Source organism: Simochromis diagramma, unplaced genomic scaffold (assembly GCF_900408965.1).
Source record: "Simochromis diagramma unplaced genomic scaffold, fSimDia1.1 OVJJ01000293.1, whole genome shotgun sequence".
Lineage (NCBI taxonomy): Eukaryota > Metazoa > Chordata > Actinopteri > Cichliformes > Cichlidae > Simochromis > Simochromis diagramma.
This window is the reverse complement of record NW_024386801.1, coordinates 24,549,258-24,572,958: the sequence shown is the minus strand read 5'-3', so window position 1 is coordinate 24,572,958 and position 23,701 is coordinate 24,549,258. Positions and strand designations below refer to the sequence as shown.

Sequence of the window (23,701 nt, the reverse complement as noted above, 5' to 3'; positions counted from 1 at the left end):
AGTCTCTGGAGAACAAGCTGTGCGAGCTTCGGGCACGGATCTCATTCCAGCGAGAGATGCGGGACTGCTGCGTGATCTGCCTCACAGAAACCTGGCTATCAGACAAGGTACCGGACTCCGCAATACAACTACCGGGGTTCTCCGTGCATCGCGCGGACAGGTCACAGGATCTTACTGGGAAAAGCAGAGGCGGTAGTGTGTGTTTCATGATCAACAACAGCTGGTGTGATTATGCGAACGTGCACCCAGTCAAATCCTTCTGCTCACCGGACCTGGAGTACCTGATGATTAAGTGCCGGCCATTCTGGCTACCGAGGGAATTTACAGCAGTGATTATTACGGCTGTTTACATTCCCCCACAAGCCGACACTGACCGAGCACTCAGGGAACTGTACAGCGCGATCAGCAGCGAGGAAACCGCACACCCAGAGGCAGCGTTTATCACGACCGGGGACTTTAATAAGGGAAACCTGAAGAAAGTCTCACCCAAACTCCACCAACACATCCATTTTGACACTCGACCACTGCTACACCTCTTTCCGGGATGCGTACAAAGCCCTCCCCCGCGCCCCATTCGGCCAATCAGATCACCGCTCCATCCTGCTCCTGCCCGCCTACAGGCAGAAGCTGAAACAGGAAGCTCCAACCCGGAGGGCGGTGCACTGTTGGACGGACCAATCGGAGTCTGCGCTGCGGGACTGTTTTGATCACGCGGACTGGGAAATGTTTCACGTGGCTGCTAGGGACATTGACGAGTACACAGACTCAGTCTGCGGATTTATCAGGAAATGCGTGGAAGATGTCGTCCCATCCAGAACAGTTAAATCCTTCCCAAATCAAAAACCCTGGATTAACGGAGATGTTCACGCGGCACTGGCGGCACGGAGCACCGCCTTTGCCTCCGCGAACACATCGGACTACAAACACGCACATTACCAACTCCGGAAGACGATCAAAAGCAGCCAAATGTGAGTACAGGGACAGGGTGGAGCAACAGTTTGACAACCCTCGGAGTATGTGGCAGGGACTAAACACGATCACAGACTTTAGAGGGAAAACCAGCACACCGCAGACCACGGCCTCTCTGTGTGAGGATCTAAACGTATTCTACGCTAGATTCGACACAGCGAACACCATGAGACCGGACAGTGTGCGCACCGCGGATGACGTCAGGGCGCACACTGTGTCTGAGGAGGATGTGCGGAAGTGCTTCAGGAAGGTGAACGCACGCAAAGCTACTGGTCCGGACGGGATTCCCGGCCGCGTCCTCAAGTCATGCGCGGCTCAGCTGGCTGGAGTGTTCACGCACATCTTCAACCTTTCCCTCTCTCTGTCTGTAGTCCCAGCCTGCTTCAAAATGGCCACCATCGTCCCTGTACCCAAATCCTCCACCATCTCCTCATTGAACGACTGGCGACCTGTAGCCCTGACCCCCATCGTAAGCAAATGCTTCGAGAAGCTGGTCAGGGACTTCATCTGCTCTGCACTACCCGACTCACTGGACCCTCTACAGTTCGCATACCGCCACAACAGGTCCACTGATGATGCCATAGCCCTGACACTACACACTGCCCTGTCACACCTGGAGAAGAGAGACACGTATGTGAGAATGCTGTTTGTAGATTACAGCTCAGCATTCAATACCATCGTTCCCTCGAAGCTGGACAGGAAACTGCAGGATCTAGGACTGAGTAGCTCCCTCTGCAGCTGGATCCTTAGCTTCCTGTCTGACAGACGCCAAGTGGTCAGACTGGGCAGCATCACCTCATCCCCCATCACACTGAACACTGGTGCTCCACAGGGGTGTGTACTGAGCCCTCTCCTATACTCACTCTACACCTACGACTGCACAGCCACTAACAACTCCAACATCATTGTGAAGTTTGCGGACGACACTACAGTGGTGGGTCTTATCACCAATGGTGATGAGACAGCTTACAGGGAGGAGGTCAGCGCCCTGACCCACTAGTGTCAAGACAACCATCTCACCCTCAACGTCGCAAAGACAAAGGAGTTGATAGTGGACTTCTGGAGGTGTAGAGAAGTACACACCCCCATCACCATCAACGGCGCTGCTGTGGAGAGAGTGAGCAGCTTCCGGTTCCTTGGTGTACATCTGACTGAGGATCTTACATGGTCAGTACACACAAACAAAACAGTGAAGAAGGCGCAGCAGCGCCTCTTCTTTCTCAGGAGACTGAAAAGATTCGGCATGAGCCCCCGCATCCTCAGGACCTTCTATCACTGTGCCATTGAGAGCATCCTCACTGGATGCATCACCACCTGGTACGGCAACAGCACCGCCAACAACTGCAAAGCTCTCCAGTGAGTAGTGTGGTGCTCTGAACGGATAATTGGAGGTGAGCTTCCCTCCCTCCAAGACATCTACAGGAAGCGGTGCCTGAGGAAAGCGGGGAGGATCATCAAGGACTCCAGTCACCCCAGCCATAAACTGTTCAGACTACTTCCATCAGGAAGGAGGTTCTGCAGTATCCAGTCCCGAACCAGCAGACTGAGAGACAGCTTCTTCCACCAGGCCATCAGACTGCTGAACACGTCATAGACACCTCAGCTTCACTACTGGAACTTTAACATTATGCACTCCATACTGTACAGTAATGCCACTTGTTTTGCACATGTCTCAACTCTGTATATTTTTATATATTTTATTTATTGTTTACTCTATTTAATTTGTAAAATATGTGTACACACACACACACACACACACACGTAGAAAAATATTTAGTATACACATCCAGAAATGCATATACTATTATATATTGTACATATATTTATTAGTTTCAGATGTAGCCATTCTTGTATTTTGCTTGTTTACATTATTGTATTTTGCACAACTCTGTTGCTTGTGAAGCTCGCACACAAGAATTTCACTCACATGTGCTGTAACAATGTACCTGCACATGTGATGTGACAATAAAAGTGATTTGATTTGATTTGATTTGATTGATTCCTGGTCTGGAAGAACAGCTTCCTTGTGAGCTCATGTCACTTCTCTCCCAGCAGCAAATTTTTGACCTTTCAGCCACACTCTCCCTAGCCTCGTCACAGGTTGCCCTTTCTATTTCTGTTTCTCTTCTTTTAATTCAGGCAGGAGGAGGTGAAGTCATGTTCCGAATCCTCCATCATCAAGGTAAGGGAATGTGCACCAGCCTCATGGCCCAGCGGCGCTATGAGCACCACAGGGCCGTCATGGCTATACGTCGCGAGGATGTCAATCCCTGGGAGAGGAGGGCGCCACTGGCACCACGACATGTCAAAGAGCTCACAAATGCTGGCGTAAAAGTCCTGGTACAGCCATCCAACCGCAGAGCTATTCACGAGAAGGTGAGAGAAGGAATACTTTGTTTAATTTTCACTTCTTCAGGTGGTGTTGTTTTGATTTTCAGATCTATGAAGGTAGTATTTAATATCTTGACGCATGCTCGATCATTCAAGTAAGGAAATCCCAAAAAGTTGATTCTGTTCATCTGAACATAACATCTTCAGTGGGAGAAACGTTTTGTCACTCATCCAAGTGACTCCTTGAGTCTCAGCTGAATGCAGGTTTCCCCAACGTTGTAAACAGTACCTTTGCATAATGACTGAAATTAGCACCACTGACGATCAATGACCTTTGAGGTGAGGTTCTTGATCATTAATATCAATAATAATATCAATAATATAAAGAGGGTTTACCTTTAAGACCCATTGTCTGTATAATCAACTCGGTCACCTATAACATCTCAAAGTTTCTGGCTTTGATCCTCAAGCTGTTGGTAAGCAGCTCTGAACACCATGCAGAACACTTCTGATTTTGTTGAGAAGATGAGAGCTGTCATTATGCAGGCAGATGGTTTCATTTGATGTTCACTGACCAAGTACGTTTGCTCTTGGAACTATGTCTTCATTCCACATATTTCACATTCAAGGATCACTACTACAGGCAGAAACATGGGTGTGCCATGGGCTCCCCAGTTTTAACTATTGTGGCCAACTTGTACATGGAAGAAATGGAACAGAGTGCTCTGTTATCCTACCCTGAAACACCACCAAGTCATTGGTTCAGGTATGTGGATCACACCTGGGTGAAAATCAAATCTCAGGACGTACCACAATTCACGGATCACATTAACTCGGTGGACCAGCACATCAAATTCACCAGGGAGGATATGAAAAGTGGCAGGTTAGCCTTCTTAGACTGTGAGATTTCCATCAGTAATGAGGGACATTTAAAAGTTGATGTGTACCGTAAACCAAAAAGCTTTTAAGTATTTAAGGTTTGACTCTCATCATCCACTGGAGCACAAACTGGGCGTCATCAGGAAGCTACAACACAGAGCGAACACCATCCCCACAGACACAGCGGCCAGGGAAGCAGAAGAACATCACATCAAGAAGGCCCTGAGTAAATGTGGTTATCCCAGCTGGACATTTGTCAAAGCTGGGAAGGCGCCAAAAGAAAGCTCCACCCGATCCAGGAGAGAAGGACAACCGCTGCACAAGTGAAAACCCGTAGTGATCTTTTATGTGTCAGGAGTATCGGAACAGCTATGACATGTTTTCTCTAAACACCACGTTTCTGTGACTTTCAAACCCCAAAACACGCTGCGGCAAAAATTCGTCCATCCCAAGTATCGGGTCCCCTGACACAGACAGAGTAATACAGTGTACGTTGTTAAGTGCCAGGAGGATTGCCAGGATTTATACATCGGGGAAACCAAACAACCTCTAGCAAAGCGGATGGCACAACAGTGAAGAGCTAACTCATCAGGTCGCAGTCTGTTTACACCTACAGGCCAGTGGACACTCTTTCAATGATGAGGATGTACACATCCTGGACTGGGAGGAACGCTGGTTTGAGCGGGGAGTCAAAGAGGCCATTTACGTGAAAAGGGAAAGACCATCTCTGAATCGAGGAGGGGCCCAAGGGTACATTTTTCGCCATCTTACAGCCATTCCCCAACTGGGAATACTCATGGTCATTGATCAGTGGGTGTTGATCAATGGTTGTTGATCAATGGTCATGACAATTTGCATAGTAATGATCAAGCTGACCTCACAGCTCATTGTTTGTCAGTGGTTCTAGTTTCAGTCATTGTGCAAATGTACTGTTTATAAGGTTGGGGAAACCTGCAGTCAGCTAAGACTGAAGAAGTCACTCGGGGGAGTGATGAAATGTTTCTTCCACTGAAAATGCTACGTCCAGATTAACAGAATCAATTTTTTTGGATAGTATTTAGCAATTTTACATTTGGTGACTTTTAGGCATCTTTGCTTCCTCTAAAAACATATTGTACCTATAAAATGTATAGCTTATGGGACTAAAAATACAGACAAACTTGAAGACACATTAAAAACATTTTGTAAGCCATAACATTTAGACCGTACTTTCTTTCAGTACTATATGAAGGCAGGGGCTATCATTCAGGAGAACATTTCAGATGCATCACTGATAATTGGAGTGAAGAGGCCGCCGGAGGAGAAGATCATTCCCAAGAAGACGTATGCTTTTTTCTCACACACCATTAAGGCTCAGGAAGCCAACATGGGGCTCTTGGATGACGTACTGAAAAAGGTAAGCCCTAAAATACCCTGCAGTGGTCCTGCTTTTCAGTCAGTTTATTTATGTTTCCAGTTAGGGGTGGGCGATATATCGAATATACTTGATGGTATCACGAGTTTTTCCAAATATGATGGTTAAAATGGCTTTATCGTAACCATCAAGTATAAATTGCCATGGCAATATTAAGCTGTCTGCATTTAATTCGCTGAGTTTTTTTTCTCAGCGAATTACATCATTAATCCCCCCTCCTAACCGGAAAGTTTTCTACCTGACACACTGCACTGAGCATGCGTGTTTATTAGGGGTGCAACGATACACAAAATTCACGGTTCGGTTTGGTTCGATACTTTGGTGTCATGGTTCGATATTTTTTCGATACAAAAAAAATGTTCATGCCTTTTTAATTTGTCATTTATTAAATTTTCACGGCACATTCTGCACCACATCTCTGTGCGTTCATCATGTGTTTGAAGCCAGCTCACCTCCTGCAACTACTTTTCCGAGAATACGCGCTTCTTTTGTGGTTCGGACTCCTTCTGACATTTCTTTGGAGGTGGAGGAACATCACAGTAATTGCTTAAAGGAGCTTCTTCGACATCTTTAAGAGTTCTTTTTTTTTTTTTTTTTGTGTCCCGTTTGGATCTATAGCCATCAGAATTGTTGTCTTAAGGCCAAGAAAGATGCCAAGCGGATTTATTTTACCAAGTGGATCGTCATGGCCTTGCCATATTGGTCCATTTGATTGACCTTTATTATAATTATGAATTTATTTTATTTTCAGTTGCTACAAACGGGACAGACATGACTGGAGGATAGGACAGGGAGAAAGAATGAAAGAAAGAGAGGGAGAGAAAGAAAACCAAATGGGAGAAGAGACGGTGAGAAGGGGGGGAAGAAAGAAAAAAAAAAAAAAAAAAAAAAAAGAACAAAACTCCTGAGTCACCTGTATGGAGAAAAAAAACAGAAGAGAAAGCAAACAACAAAGAGCAACATAATAAATTTAAAAAAAAACGGCACCATCACAATAAACTAGCTAGCAGTAGATATCAGTAGATACTAAATAATAAACGATATTGTGCAGCACGCAAGATAGACAGCGCATAATGTGCTTTGAGGCAGCAGCCAAGAAAGCTGTAGTCCGCGTCTGTGAATACCCGTGTGTACACCTGTGTGCATACCTGTGTGGATCAGCATGCTTGCATTCCAAAGGTTTCTCCATGTAACGATCTGCTAGGGAGTGTGGGGAGCCACAGCCCCGTCCTCCAGGGCATGAAGCAGGTATGGAGGAGATCAAAACTCCAGACATCCAGAGGCCCCCAGAACACATGAGACCAAGGAAGACCAACAGAGGGGCAGCCGCGCCACTGTCCCAGTAAGAGCTGAGGAGAGTCCCAGATGAGGGCTCACTCAGCAGCCGCGGAGTGAGTTCTAAACAAATGTCTGTCCTCCTCCTGAAAATCTTATGTACGCAAACATGCATTGCAACTTCTTACCTTGTGCACGTTTTTTATTTTGACAGCGAATGCGCACCTGCGGACCACTTATGTGCAGCCCTGGTTATTTAGCTCGTCATATTGCAGCCACAGAAATTCTTTTGTCCATGAAACCATAAAGCTGCACTTTCTTTTTGCCTTATAGTCTGCTTTGTCATAACTTTTCCGTTTTGTGGTAAGCTTTTCTTTGGCTGTCACTTCTTCACCCTGACCTGTCTTATTTGGCTCAGCAGAACTAAAATATATATCCTGCTACTTTTACACACGCACTCACATAACGCTCAGCGATTCTCTGCGCGATCAACCTCTCACATGTTTAAGCTTGCTGCGGGAGAGTTCACTTGTCATGTTTGTAGAGGTGGGAATCACCATACATCCCATGATACGATATTATCACAATACTTAACGCACGATACGATATTATTGCAATTTTTTAAAATATTTTGCAATATTCAGATTATGTGCATAAAGGTAAACTTTATCAATATTCATTTTATCTAATAACAAAGTCTCGCACTCAGTCTTTCTCTCATTTCAGTCAGTTTTATTGTTGACAAACTGGACGGTTTGTATTACAGTCTAGTCCAACTTAACTGAATGCAACCATCTGGTACAATTATAGCTATTCTGAACTATGCAATTTATGAAAACTATGCAGCCCATTCAGCAACTGAAGAATTTGAAAGTAAATTAAAACAAAATATAATTTTACATTAAATAAAAAAGTTTTAAACTTAATTAAAATAAAACATGTCTTAAATTAAAATAAGTAAACTGTCATGTTTATTGCTGCCAAAAAAAAAGTTAAACACATTTGGATAGTGAAGGAATGTCAGGATTCTTGCTCAGAAAAAGGATCAACATGCTCTGAAGTCAGAGCACAAAAACTTTTTTTGTAACAAAATATCGATTTCTCCTGTCCCTGTATCGATACATTGTTAGAAAACAAAATATCACGATACTACACAGTGTCGATTTTTTCCCCCCACCCCTACATGTTTGCATAGTAAGCTAACGATTGATAAGACGATGTCAGAGGACTTGGTGCGCAAATTATCATCACTCACCAATCAGTGCTGTCGCGCTCTATACACAGTTCGCGCGATTGCAAAGTGAAAGCAAAAAACAAGCGCAAATTCAAACGCGATTTCAATATGTCACATATTGACAGTGGCTCACCGATGCCAATGACATAATTACCCAGCTACATTTCCGAAAGAATGCAAAAGCATTGACATAGATTTTTCCTTCCTACGATAGCCCGACGGGCAGGGCAGAGATAGATTTTGGTAGCCCGATTGGAAAAATCGCTAGCCCCGGGATGTCGGGCAGGCGATTTTGCGAGCCCTGTATCTGATTGAGGAATCTCTCATCTTTGGAAAAGAGAGTTTATTACAGAGAAATGGCTCTTTCCAAAATAAAAGCTATACTATACGCTTCTTCTGGGCTATATTCTCAGCACCATATTAAACATATCAGGTCCCCATAAGGAGAATCATGTGCTAACGGCTGTCTAAATGACTTGGGTAAAGTTTGTAGCATGCATGCTTGTTGTTTTTGTCTGCTTCCACTTGTCTTTGCACTAGGTTGATGTCGGAGTAAATGTGCAGTCATATTTGTTGTGTTCCCACTAGTGCTGTCAGGGTTAATCTCGTTGAAACGACGTTAACGCCACAACACGGCAAATCTCTGTTAACGATCTACCGCGGATCGCCCCGTGCGTGGGGCTGGACGGCCAACACGATTGTTCAGATAAACAAAAAATATATAATGAAATAAAACAAAATCGTCTGACATAATGTAACAATGTTTGGTCTGAAAAGTTAACAAGCTAACTGCGCTAACACACTAGTTCCCACCCATGTAATTGAGCATTGCGTGGCACATCCAACATACTGTTTTACTTTAGTCCATGACCTTACCTTCAGGGTCATACGTCACATGAAAACCAAAATAGTTCCAAACGCCAGATCTGAATGAGGGTGGGGGAGGTTCAATTTGCCATGTTGCAAGGAGAGCTTAACTTCTGTCTCGCTAGCTTGCCCTGCGCTCAGTGAATCTACGTTCGACTACTCCGCCTAGGCTGCACTGTCGAGCGCAGATCCACTGAGCGCTCAACAAAGACAGCATCGTCAGAAGGAAAGTTGATAAAATAAATTAAAAAATTTGTATTGTTCGATACATATGCGTACCGAACCGAAAGCACTGTATCGAACGGTTCAATATCGATACGAGTATCGTTGCACCCCTAGTGTTTATATACTACCAGGTGGGGAAAAACATGGCGACAGCAGGAGTTTTAGATGAGCGAGATAATGAGACTCGCTGTCGTTTAGATTTCATGACAGTGTCGAACAAAATGTGGTAATTTGCAAAACATCCTCTAAAAATATTGCCGCAAAAGGTAGCAGTACCACAAATGTATTCTACCAGTTGAAAAGTCATCCACTGCAAAATGAAGCCTGTTTTAAACTCTGCATGTCAGCGTCTCCCCACACACCAAAGAAAACGTTAAATGAACCAGCTGTGACACCCGCGACTGTTCTTGGTCACTCGTTTTTAGTCACTGTCTAGGATTATGTTTCTGTAATTTGAAGTGATCACATTTTTTATTATAACCTTATAGGTTAGAAGCACAAAAGAGAACCTTTTTAATTTAACTGTTTTGTTTTGTCTCGTGAATTCTTGCTTGTTGTAAATTTTTGTTGCTATGATCTTTTGTTTGTTAAAGGTCTAGTGTTGACCACAGAGAGACTTAATGTGACAGTATTGTCATCTGTAAAAAAAAGCCTCTGTGTGCAACTGATGGTTAAAACATGATTTTTTTAATTCAAAGTAGAAAAAAATATTGAGTGGTCGATTTGAATGAGTATACCAGTGCAATTTTAGGCACTATATGGTTGAAAATAACATTTGTTTTTGGAGGCTATTTAAACATATTGTGATATAGATTGTGATATAGCCAAAAACATTGTGATATTATGTTTTCCTCATATTGCCCAGCCCTGTTTCCAGTATACAACTGTAAATGATGCAGGGAAAGTCTGTATTTATCTGAGATACAAGAAGTTCCTCCCAAGCATTATTTGGTGTCTTTTCTCTTCTTTTGCTAGCCTTGAAAATAACTTTTTTTAAACAGTATGAGTTTTTCTTCTTTTAAGTAATATGCTTAGTCAAAGACAAAGGTGGGCAGTGTGGTGGTCAGCACTTTTTCCTTACAGCAAGAAGATCCTAGGTTCAAGAACTCAACAGCGTGAGGGTTTAAGGCAGGATTTAGATGTACGTGTTGCTTCAACACTTGACAGTGGTTGCACCTGTCATTTGGGGTTGTCTTTGTTAAAAGGACTATTATAAGCAACAACAAAAAATGTAGTGCAAGCTAACTGTGCTCTGATCACCAAACTAGCTGCTGGTTACAAACTTTATTCATGTACAACAGACTGATTATTCATCGCAGTGATTGGCTGTTTCGTTTTGGGAGCAAAATTCCACAAGCAGTTATGTTGCTCTCTGTGAATATTTTAATAACCTAAATCGATTAATTGAGATGTTGCTGCTTGAGTAGCTGAACTCTTCTCAAGTTTCAGTTCATGCACTGCAGGCAAAGTGAAGCAATCCTATGATCACTCTTCACAAGGTCAATGACAGGCATGAGTGTTGAAACCTGAAACCAAGACTCGCCTGACACACATTTTCCATTTTCCAGCATGTGTTTTATTTTTGTTGTGATTCAATCCCAACAGCAGTAGAGACCTGCAGGTTCTCCTCTCTCTCTCACTCACACACTCTCTCACACACACACACACACACACACACACACACACACACACACACACACACACACACACACACACACACACGTGATGTGATCAATTTTTGGGATAAAAAGCCAACACCTTTAATTTCAGTCCTTTCAATCACCTGCTCAGACTGTCAGGGCTCTGTGTGCAGGACTCTGAGATGGAGATATAACTGAAAACCACAGCTTTATTGCTGGCACCAACAAAAAAGAAACCAAACATGAAAACACTAACTGGACCACACAGACAGGATCTGAGGGTACGACGCGACACCGAGCACGGGAAAACACAGGGTAATAATGAGGGAATGGACAACAGGAGGGAGACACAGCTGGGAGAGATCAGGGCTGATGAGACAGGGGGAACAAAGCTGCGCACACTAACATAAGACAAAGACTTTCACAATAAAACAGGAAATATGAATCACTACTCAAAACCCAAGCAAATCATAATTCAGAGAAAAACCAAACATAAGAACTAATCTCTTAACAAGAATAACTGAAACATAGATTATAATAATAATCAACAAAGCACCAGAGAAACATAAAGAACAATCCATCATTCAAAAAATAAACCAAAACATAATAAACTCAAAATGCTGGGTTGAGTCGCCCCAGAACCGTGACACAGACAGTTTAAATGTTAATGAAAACAAGCTTGTTAACTGCTTCCAGCAATGATTGTTTTCATTTTTTGACACATTAACACCAAAACTGGATTAAGATCAAGTTAAAACCAAAGCTGTCATAGTTCACAAGCTTTACGTCTGTTAAATTTTTCATGAACTTGCTGTAGCCTGACAGCAGCGGTCCTCTCTCAGTAGAGAGTCGCATCTCACAGTATGTGGGGGTAAGACTGAAATAAAACCTTGATTATTCTTTATATCTCCTGGGTTCTCCTTGGGTCCAAACATCATTGTCATCAGACAGTGAGCATGACAGTCTGTGCTGATTTCTGCTCATCTTCCTGTTTTTTTTTTATGGGCAGACACTTCTGTAGAGATTTACCATTAGAATGCAAAAATTGCACATGTAGCCAAATGGTTGACTTCACCCTTATGATGTCTACAACCGTCCATGTTGCACAATGTAATCACTGCTTAAAGGGGGACATGGATTTGCATGATTTGAGTCGTTAATATAGAATATAAATAAAATCTGTTACTCTGTATTATTATAGGTTAAGTTGTCATATTTAAATGAAGTGGTATATAAAGTAATGAAAATTATTTAGTATAAGTATAGAAGAACCAGTGAAACTATACAAAAGGAATAATTGATGGAACCATGAATTCGACTCTTTACTGAAAAAGGAAATTGTTTCCTGAAGGAGAATGTTTGGCTGTCAGTTTGTGCCCTGAAACTCAAGGACACTTGGGTTATGCAGCAGGTCAATGATCCAAAACACACCAGCAAGTCTACCTCTGAATGGATCAAAGAATACAAAATCAAAGTTTTGGAGTGTCCTAATCAATGTACGGACCTAAATCAGATTGAGTTACTATTTGTTTCATTTAATTTTATTAAGTTAAATTTAGATTTAACGCGGTTTGACAGGGTGAAACAATCTTAGTCACAAGTCCAAACAATGACAATAAAAGATCCATTGGTTATGACTTATTAGATTTGGAAAGGTGGGAGGACAAGAAATTGGGATCACTATCAGGAGACTGATCAAGGATTATAAAATTGGATTAAATAAAGACATTGCTTCACGGAGCCACTGAGTGTGGTACAGGGCACTGTTTTCCAGAAGAAGAGTAGGTGTTGTGTTGCCAATAATAAGGTGAATTTATTAATAAAGAAAATAATAATAAGATAAATGGTAAGAACTCCAATTGACTAATCGATATATGAGAAAGGTAATGTAAAACTTGACATTTATTGAAGCTATTGATTTTAAGTATAAAAAATTGATAGACAGCTTTAGATAGGTGAATCCTGAAATTGTATAAAGAGAGGTGGGTGTGAATCGAGGTTTACATTCCAACACTTGTTCAGGCTAATTCCCAGCTCTCTCTCCCATGCAGATTTAACATTGGATGGTGAGGAATAAACAGATGAAAGGAGTCTACCATATATCTGAGAGAGAAATTACTTTTGATGGGGATCGGAGCATAGGAGTTTTTCCCACAGGTGTTGGGGGGTTTAAAATGATTGGTGTTCACTTTGAAAAATCTAAAAACAAAATACACTAAAATGAAAAATAAATAATAAAGACATAAATAAAGAAAACCCATAAATGACTATGTGTCCAAACTTCTCAACAAATAATGAAAACGGATTCAGATTTCTAGCTGTTGCTACTAGGGATGGGTATTGATAAAAAAAAATTACGATTCTGATTCCATTTTCGATTCTGTTTAACGATTCGATTCTTTATCGATTCTCTTATCGATTCTTTTTAAAAAAGGACAACACTAAGGTCGATTAGCTTAGAACTTTGTTTTATATCTTCTCTTTGAACAAGCTAGAAATTTAGGAGTAACATGGCCTTACAAACCCAGCAGTGAGATCTTAAGAGATCCACAGCCTATGGCTTTTCAATGGGGTGTCACAGGGTCCCCAGGAAAAAAAATTGTAAATGTAAAATAATAAAATAAACATTCTTCTGTAGCAATAACAAAGTATAACATAAATTATTCTGTAGCAATTACACAAGAATATTCAGTAATGTCCCTGCCTACAATTAAACACATTCACTTACCGAAAATCGGGGCATCTGCTGTGGCAAATGGGTGCAAGCCTTTGACCACAAACTTAGTCACTGCTCGGTGACATTCGTCTATCCTGGCCTGAAAGGAGACGCTAACGGTAGACTGCAGCGAGAACTGCCAGCATCTGAGCCAGCCAGACTCTGTCTGTCTCTCTCATCGTGGTCACCTAAATGCACAGTAATGGCAGGTTTTGTAATAAGGCAGATTGAGCTAACATAATATGCACTGTTAGTTGATTATTTACCTGCCGCATTAACGGGAGAGGACGTGCAAACGTTACCGCTGCTGCTGGGTTGAGATTCACGAGTCCGGAGCAGAATTAAAAACACGACATTCATTTAAGGTCATCGTGTGTTTTGTGAGCAAATGCTTTAGCATATTCGTAGTGTTTCCTCCCTTCAATGAAATATCTACTTTGCAAGTATTGCAAGTTGCCCTGTTGTCATCCGTTCTCATAAAGTATAACCAAACTTTTGAGCGTTTGAGCCGCCTTGTTTCCTGCCAGGTAAATGACGCTCCGCAATGTGGTGACGTCATTCGGGGCGACTGGAATCGATAAGGGAATCGTTTGCAAAAATGGCAAACAATTCTAAGGAATTGAAACGGTGGGAACCGGTTCTCAACAAGAACCGGTTTTCGATACCCATCCCTAGTTGCTACTCAACTAATGATTTTGATGTACAGTAAATAAAGAAATACAGCATGCACTGCCGAAGGCTGGATTTCATTTTCCATTAAAATTCACACTCTTCAAAAACACTAACAAAGTTTCTTTTGTCTGTGCAGGAGGTCCGGCTCATTGATTATGAGAAGATGGTTGATGCTAATGGTTACCGGATTGTAGCATTTGGCCAGTGGGCTGGTGTCGCAGGTAAGAAAGGCTGCTGGGATTCCTAATCTTGTTAATTATTTCCCTGACTGTGTAGAAAGAGTTGCACTGTAGCAAACTTTGGGATCAGTGAAGATCAGGTCAGATCATGGACAGAAGTGAATCATTCGTAAAAACATGGCCTTTATCATTTGATCAGTCTGACCACTGTTGACACTGTTAACTCGGACTTGCAAGATCAAAATCTGTTATTCAGTATAAACTGTTACAGAATTTTATGTCATTACTGACATAAAAAAATAATGAAAGTAGGACTCATAAGAAATCCCTCTGTCCAGCCATACTCTTCTTTCGTGTGCTCCCTTATTTTTAGACATGGATCCGTGTGCTTGATTCAGCACATTTTTATGCCGGATCCCCTTCCTGATGCAACCCTTCTAGGAATTTATGCCTCCTCCTGGTCTTAAACCAAAGATCTTTTGCATGTTTGGAAAATGTGCTAGACACTACACTATTGACCCCATACATAAATACCCACAATTAGTTGGATCAAGAAGAGCTCCTCCTGGCCCAGCGAAGTCAGAAAACAAAAGGCTTAAAGGGTTTAAGGGTGTTCTTTATGACAAACAGTAAATGGACTGGTTCCTGTAGAGTGCTTTTCTGTTCTCACGAGCACTCAAAGCGCTTTATACAGCTTACCTCATTCATCCGGTACCAAGATGGTGAGCTCAGGTTGCGTGAAAGAAAACATGTTTATAGCATAAACAGCACCATTAAATCATTCACTGAGAAAAATGCTAGTGGGAATCCTTCATCAAAGGACCTGATCAACAAATTCTAACGTGAATAAGAACAAACTTTGTAGCTGCTCCATCCACCGCTGCAGTAAGCCTCAAGAAGTTTTATTATTGAAACATGCAGATGAACTGTTAACTTGATAGTACTGAGACCATGATTGATACCTGATATCATGTTTAAATTGTACAGCTTAATGAATTCTGACGGCAGCCGTACTTGTAGATACCTGCAGTAAGCAGGCTGTAATATAAAATACTGTGTTAATTAGATTGCATTAATATTTAAAAATATACAAATAAAAGCTTTTCACAAGCCAATAAGAATGTACACGGGTCAGTAAAACTCTGGACACTGAATTATTATTAATCTTAATTAACATCTACACCATTATAACATGACGTAGGAGCTTCAAATCAATACCGTCTTTTCCTGTTTCATATGTTAAGCTATGCTCTTTCTATTTTTGGTAATTCCACGCCGGTGGAAACCCAAACAAAACACGCATTAAGAGGCTCTAATGCCTGTTTCTCAATCTCACGGCCCATGTCACCACTACTTGCGGCCTGCATAATGACATGAAGAAATGTTTTTTAAAATTATTATTCAAAACATAATTTAATATGAAGGCAATAAGCAGAGTGTTACAGGCATAGCCCTAAAGAAAGTAGCCTCATGGGCAGTGTAGCCCAGTTGTAAGTAAGCTATTAAGACTCGACTGTACACTGTGTTCGTGTTTTCCTCCGATACAATAAGTCCCGTTGGAGCAGCCTTTCAACGCCTCTCTCTGTCTCTCGCAAGCAAAGTTGACCCAGACAACAAAGTAAAGTTAGTTTTCGGTTACAAGCCCGACACGAACCCGACGTATTAGCCAGAGGTCCCTTTACTACGGTTCGGAGCCGTGGACCAGTTTTATATACGCAAGGAATAGTTTTCTATACGAGAACGCTGCAAAAAGTGCAGCCTTACGTAATGTCCACCCTACTGTTACTCATTTTATATTAAGATTTAAAAATCTAGTTGGTATTGGTATGACGAGTAGCCATCAGTAATAGTAATAAATCACACAGCAATAGTACATTCATGTAGTTGTAAAAAGCATGATAATATATTAAGTAATCTAAAGTATTCAGAATACGTTACTCTCACTGAGTAACGTAACAGAATACGTTACAAAATACATTTTGGGGCATGTAATCTGTTGTGGAATACATTTTAAAAATAACCTTCCTAACACTGTTAAAATCTTTATTTGTGAAAAAATGAATTCAGTCATTAATAGTTATGGTTAAACAAATGCTTGGCTTAACAAAATGCTGACTTTTAGTTAGCCTAGCTACAGTGCCTAAGAGAAACCTATGGTTGTTTTTATTCATCACTTCAGTCAGTGATGAATAACAAGACACCCTAGGTTTATGGAGGGGCAACTATTTTTACAGGCCAAATAAAGATCTTCTAAATTGAGATGGCATTTCCTCCCCAACTTACGGGTTCTATTTTTTAAGTTTGAGAGTTATACCAGGGAGTAGGAATGGGAATTGATAAGAATTTAGCGAAGATATTACATTTGTGCAGTTGAATTGTATGCTGTGTGGTCAAATGTTTGTGCATGTTGGAGTAGGGCTGCACGATTAATCGTTAGAAAATCGCAATCTCGATTCATACTTATGTGCGATCTCATTTCCAAATGACAACGATTTAAAAAAAAAAAGAAAAAAAAAGACGACGACGATTGTACCGCATTTTGATCCGGGACGTAATCTGCATGAAAACAAGGGCTCACTCTTCCTGCTCAACAAATGACAAGGGCGGAGCCTTATACCACGTGATACAGAAGCTGTGCCGTGTGATGCTAAAATTGGCAGGGAAAAAACAACGGAGAGCACGTCAGGGATGACGAGAAAGTGACAGGAGAAAATCCGTCCCGGTCAACCACCCAAACATCAATAACGGGAACCCTATACAGTGGGGCAAAAAAGTATTTAGTCAGCCACCGATTGTGCAAGTTCCCCCACTTAAAATGATGACAGAGGTCAGTAATTTGCACCAGAGGTACACTTCAACTGTGAGAGACAGAATGTGAAAAAAAAATCCATGAATTCACATGGTAGGATTTGTAAAGAATTTATTCGTAAATCAGGGTGGAAAATAAGTATTTGGTCACCTCAAACAAGGAAAATCTCTGGCTCTCACAGACCTGTAACGTCTTCTGTAAGAAGCTTTTCTGTCCCCCACTCGTTACCTGTATGAATGGCACCTGTTTGAACTCATCATCTGTATAAAAGACACCTGTCCACAGCCTCAAACAGTCAGACTCCAAACTCCGCCATGGCCAAGACCAAAGAGCTTTCGAAGGACACCAGGAAAAGTATTGTAGACCTGCACCAGACTGGGAAGAGTGAATCTACAATAGGCAAGCAGCTTGGTGTGAAAAAATCAACTGTGGGAGCAATCATCAGAAAATGGAAGACATACAAGACCACTGATAATCTCCCTCGATCTGGGGCTCCACGCAAGATCTCATCCCGTGGGGTCAAAATGATCATGAGAACGGTGAGCAAAGATCCCAGAACCACACGGGGGGACCTGGTGAATGACCTGCAGAGAGCTGGGACCAAAGTAACAAAGGTCACCATCAGTAACACACTACAACGGCAGGGAATCAAATCCCGCAGTGCCAGACGTGTTCCGCTGCTGAAGCCAGTGCATGTCCAGGCCCGTCTGAAGTTTGCCAGAGAGCACATGGATGATACAGCAGAGGATTGGGAGAATGTCATGTGGTCAGATGAAACCAAAGTAGAACTTTTTGGTATAAACTCAACTCGTCGTGTTTGGAGGAAGAAGAATACTGAGTTGTATCCCAAGAACACCATACCTACTGTGAAGCATGGGGGTGGAAACATCATGCTATGGGGCTGTTTTTCTGCCAAGGGGACAGGACGACTGATCCGTGTTAAGGACAGAATGAATGGGGCCATGTATCGTGAGATTTTGAGCCAAAACCTCCTTCCATAAGTGAGAACTTTGAAGATGAAACGAGGCTGGGTCTTCCAACATGACAATGATCCAAAACACACCGCCCGGGCAACAAAGGAGTGGCTCCGTAAGAAGCATTTGAAAGTCCTGGAGTGGCCTAGCCAGTCTCCAGACCTCAACCCCATAGAAAATCTGTGGCGGGAGTTGAAAGTCCGTGTTGCTTGGCGACAGCCCCAAAACATCACTGCTCTCGAGAAGATCTGCATGGAGGAATGGGCCAAAATACCAGCTACTGTGTGTGCAAACCTGGTAAAGACCTATAGTGAACGTTTGACCTCTGTTATTGCCAACAAAGGTTATGTTACAAAGTATTGAGTTGTATTTTTGTTATTGACCAAATACTTATTTTCCACCCTGATTTACGAATAAATTCTTTACAAATCCTACCATGTGGATTCATGGATTTTTTTTTTCACATTCTGTCTCTCACAGTTGAAGTGTACCTCTGGTGCAAATTACTGACCTCTGTCATCATTTTAGGTGGGGGAACTTGCACAATCGGTGGCTGACTAAATACTTTTTTGCCCCACTGTACAGCGCTTCCCTATACACGTTGAACTCAAAGAAATTACGGAGGCTATCACTTATCACCTGACCAAAGATATGGCTCCCATCAACACTGTGCAAAACGAGGGATTTAGGAAAATGAGCAACACCCTAGACAAACGCTACACAGTGCCGTCCCGCAACTATTTTTCTATTGTTGCACTACCTGCTCTATACACGCAGTGTCGAGCAACGGTGGAGACGGAATTTCAAGCAGTACAACATTTTTGTGTGTTATTATTTAGTAAATTGTTCTTTTTGAAGTAAATGAATCTCTCTTTCTTTTTGTTCAGGAATGATTAACATTTTGCATGGATTGGGGCTGCGCTTCTTGGCTCTTGGCCACCACACTCCGTTTATGGTAAGAGTGGACATTCTTTATCATTTCAAAAAAATGTTAAAAACAACTTTGTCCTTATAAAGAGTTCACATGTGATGTCCTTTTCTCCACATGATTCATATCCAGCACATTGGTATGGCTCATAACTATAGGAATGTAAGCCAGGCCATCCAAGCAGTCAGGGATTGTGGGTATGAAATTTCAATGGGGCTTATGCCCAAATCCATTGGACCCCTCACATTTTGCTTCACTGGAACAGGAAATGTCTCCAAGGTACAAAACCTTAGACACAACCAAACACTCAGTCAGAAAAAATACATTAAGGAGGATTTTGTGATGAATGTTTCATTTTATGCATCTTTTTTCTTTCTTGCAGGGAGCCCAAGACATCATCAACGAGCTTCCTGTTGAATATGTTGAACCTCACGAGTTGAAGGACGTCTCTGAAACAGGAGGTATGAAATATTTTGAGCATCATGCAATTTTCAGCTGTTGGAGTGACCGTGGTGGGTTGTAGCACTTTAAACACACAAGTTCTTTGGGGAAATGGTCTGTCTGATCTTGTTATTTGGAATGTGGAAAAACATGGACACCACAAAAAGCACAAGGACTTAAATTAAACATTGCTTACAGATTATAATACAAATGAAATGTGTTTAGAAAATAACAACATTTATAAATTTCTAGATTGATCAAAAAGTTCTTACTATTAACCAAACTTTTACTATGTTCCTTTATTTTTGCCTCTGTGAATAAATTGGAAAGTCATGAACCTAAAAAAACAAAATATCTGACAATTTATTTTAGGGCTGTGGGATATGACAAAATATACCAGATGATGATAATAAAACGTCTGTCATCTCTATCCCTGTTTTTGTGGGGTTGTCAACTTTGAGATACTGAGAGTCACTGACCCGTTCTGCCATCATGTGAGTCATTAGGATCCCATGAGACAAAGTGTGAATTGGAGGTGAATCACTTGGAAAATGATCTCAGGACTGTATTATAGGTGGCACCTGTTTGGTGTTGTAGGTCACTACCTCTATTCAGTGGATATCCATTTACTCATTTACTCTTCTCTGAAACCATCCATCTTCTCTGTCCAAAATGTGAATATTAGCATCATGAAAACAGTGTGTCCCCTCATTGAAGTGAAATTATAGCTGAATCTTGTCCTAAAGACCTGGATCTCTCTTGTGGCGCTACGTACCTTTGGAGTGGTTGTTTCGTCCCTCCTATGTGTTGGTCTGAGAACTGCTTATCATATAACATACACAACATTGTTTTCTTTTCTTTTTTTCCAGTGTTTTTCCATTTTGTTGTCTGAGGTTGTTGCTGGGTCTGAGATCTACTGGGGTGTTATGCTCGGTGAAGATTTTTCAAACAGAGCTATCACATCACAAGGGGCAGTAGTGTAGTTCTGCTGAGCAGTAACTCAAAGGGAGAAAATCCCATGAAACTCTGGGACACCTCCCTCACTGTAAACGAAAGAGGGTCTAACTGGCAATCCTAATTGTGTTCATCCGCGTAAATGACCTTGCGAATCATGGAGCTTAAAGTCTTATTCAGCCGTTCCACCACCCCATCAGTCTGAGGGTGGTAGAAGTTGGTCCGAACACATTTAATGCCAGTAATTCGTACAGTCCTTGTAGTCTGTGAGACATGAATGATGTTCCCTGGTTAGTTGCAAGTTGGCAAGTCAAGTGATATTTATTTGCAGTGTTTTCCTTTTGTGAGATTATTCTGTTATCATATGTTATCTTATATCTGTAGTTAAAGTAGTTGAATTATGTTAACTGCTGTAGGTCATATAATTTCCTTTAGTTTAGATGGTGTGCTGTGTATGTAGTTTAGTTCTCATTATACTTTTGGGCTAAAAGAACATATTCATTTTGTAGTTCATTAGATAAGTGTGCATCACTCTGTATCCTTGATCTGCTGTGAATGTGTTACACTGTTTCTTGACATTTCATACTGCTGAATCATGAAAAGAAAGGTTGTATGCAGGAGACTCTGTGTCTAGGACAGGGGAGATAGACCACATTCCATACCCCCACCTTTACAGAGAGCAGAAAGACAGGGAGCCGAGGTCATAACTTAGGTGCCGTAACAGAGAAAGAATGTGAATGTTTAGGCTTTTACGACTAGGTGGGGGCCACTAGAGGCTATAAGAAGCTGAGTAACCCGTCACCAGTTTGAGACATGCTGTGACCCTCTGCAAGCATCTCTCCCGTCCGGACGTTCTTATGCTCTTAAGTGTTGAATTGTATGGAAATAAATGATTGTTGATTGAGCATTTATACACCGAGTATTGTCCTTCCTTCAGCCCAAAGATGAAAAGAATTGGGAGATTTTAACACTTTGCTTTTATGAGAGCAGCTTTCCATCTACCTTTGTTGTTCCACACCACACACAACTCCACATCCCACCACAGTAAACCTCTCTAATTATTAGGATTCAAAGTCAGTTCACTGTATTATCATTAAAGATTAAGTCAAAATATTACTAGAATCATTAATGTGACATTAAGATTAGATATATACTAATTTATGGCTAAAGCTAACTGTATTCCTACAACCTTTTATTATGCAATTGTGTTTGTTCGTTTTTATCACTATCATTAAGTTATATTATTTAATTTAACTAGAGCAAACTGTATGTTTTCTTGCCAGATATGACCAAAGTGTATGCCACCGTCCTTAGCCGACACCACCACCTTGTAAGAAAGAGTGACTGCATCTATGACCCCATTGAGTACGAGATCCATCCAGAACTGTACACTTCCCACTTCAGGACCAGCGTGAGTTTCTTAATTTTTGTCTGTCACTAAGGCCTGCTTACAACATTACTCCAACCCCCGTCTGTTATTCGGGGGCCTTGTCCTCTACTTCAGTCAGCAACACATGAGGCATCCATCCATCCATCCATTCGCTTCCGCTTATCCTTTTCAGGATAGGTGCTCGAGCCTATCCCAGTTGTCATAGGGCGAGAGGCGGGGTACACCCTGGACAGGTCGCCAGTCTGTTGCAGGGCTAACACACAGAGACAGATAGCCACATGACAGCGCTCACATTCACTCCCGCATTCACACCTATGGGCAATTTGGATTAATCAATTAACCTATCCCCACAAACTGCATGTCTTTGGACGGTGGGAGGAAGCCGGAGTACCCAGAGGGAACCCATGCAAACACGGGGAGAACATGCAAACTCCACACAGAACGACCCCGGTCTGATGGTGTAATTGAACTCAGGACCTTCTTGCTGACCTCCGTGCTGCCCACATAAGACATGAATAAGTCAAGTTGTGCTGGCATTTCAAAACACATGCTGTATTGATGTGTCATTTAAGTAGAAATATAAAGCCCACTTGCAGGGTTCTAGATCTGTGTTTACCATGGTAATCCCTATGTTTTTATATAGATTATTAGAGATTAGGGAAAGGAAAGGGGTAAGGTATGTGATTATGGAGGGGAGAGTTGGGACTTTAAAAGGAGGGTCTATGACTGGTAAAGAGAGAGAGCTCACTGACATGGAGAGAAGGAAGAGTGAGTTATTGTGTGTGCATGAGGCCAGGTGGAAGGGTAGCAAGGTCAGTAGCACTGGATTTGGACTGTTCTACTTTGCTGTAGAGAGCAAGTGGAAAGGAGTAGGGGTAATCTTGAAAGAATAGTGTCAGACAGCATCATGAATTTGAAGCTGGAAAATGAAGGTGTGAATATTGTTAGTGCATTTGACCCACAGGTTGGATGTCGGTTAGAAAAGAATATGGAATTCTGGAAATGTACATGCATGCAGAAATGGCATTACTGGATGCAGAAGTTGTTAGATGAAGTGGCAGAGAGTGTCCTCAGGGACATGTAGGTTAAGTGAACAGAGGAGACGATGAGGTGTTGGTTAGGTATGGTGTTGAGTAGGGCTATGCGATATGACCAAAATCTCATATCCCCGATATAAGACATCTATCGTCCCGATAACAATATAAATCACAAAAATGTAACATTTTCTGTAAATTCTGTGAATCTCGTCTTGCGTAAAGTGTTTCCAGCTGCGCGTCATGTAGCTGGAGTCGAGTGTTGTAACAGATGCATGAAACGAAACATTTTTAGACATAAGTTGTAAAGGGTGCTGTTTTTTTTGTGAGTATTTATTACACGGCGTGCTGCGGGGAAAAGCCTGTTCTAACGTTTGAGTCTAAGGTTTATTTTTTAGCACCTGGCGGCTCTTTTTTAATTCTCATCCGTAAATAATCTGCTCTTTCACGTGATTCAGTTTATTTTGAAAAGTCTCAACAGGATCTTGAGCTTTATTGTGAAAGGTTTATGTGAAACATAAACAAGCGGACACGCGATAGTGTTACCGTCGTTGTTGCTAACGACAACGCATAAAAACAGGCGCTTGTCCGTCTGTAGTGTGGTTATATAAAATATAAGAGAAAGAGAGAACTTTAAGAAATTAATATAGCCACTACAGTGACCATCAAAACGGTGAAAAAATATTGCCGTAAACAGTTTATTTTGCAACACCACGAAACAAACGATAGCGTAAAATGAAACGATAGACGTTTTTATATCATCATCCGAT

General features: G+C 41.7%; 1 protein-coding gene across 1 annotated transcript in view; it reads left to right on the top strand.

Annotated features, from left to right (window-relative positions):
- Positions 1-23,701, top strand: part of aass (aminoadipate-semialdehyde synthase) — an 82,375-nt gene that overhangs the window by 6,933 nt on the left and 51,741 nt on the right. The window contains exons 2-8 of the mRNA XM_040026721.1: positions 3,109-3,345; positions 5,399-5,575; positions 14,359-14,443; positions 19,072-19,139; positions 19,245-19,391; positions 19,495-19,573; positions 21,791-21,918. Coding sequence (XP_039882655.1) covers positions 3,127-3,345; positions 5,399-5,575; positions 14,359-14,443; positions 19,072-19,139; positions 19,245-19,391; positions 19,495-19,573; positions 21,791-21,918 — 903 coding nt within the window. The 5' untranslated portion in view covers positions 3,109-3,126. The remainder of the gene's footprint in view (positions 1-3,108; positions 3,346-5,398; positions 5,576-14,358; positions 14,444-19,071; positions 19,140-19,244; positions 19,392-19,494; positions 19,574-21,790; positions 21,919-23,701) is intronic.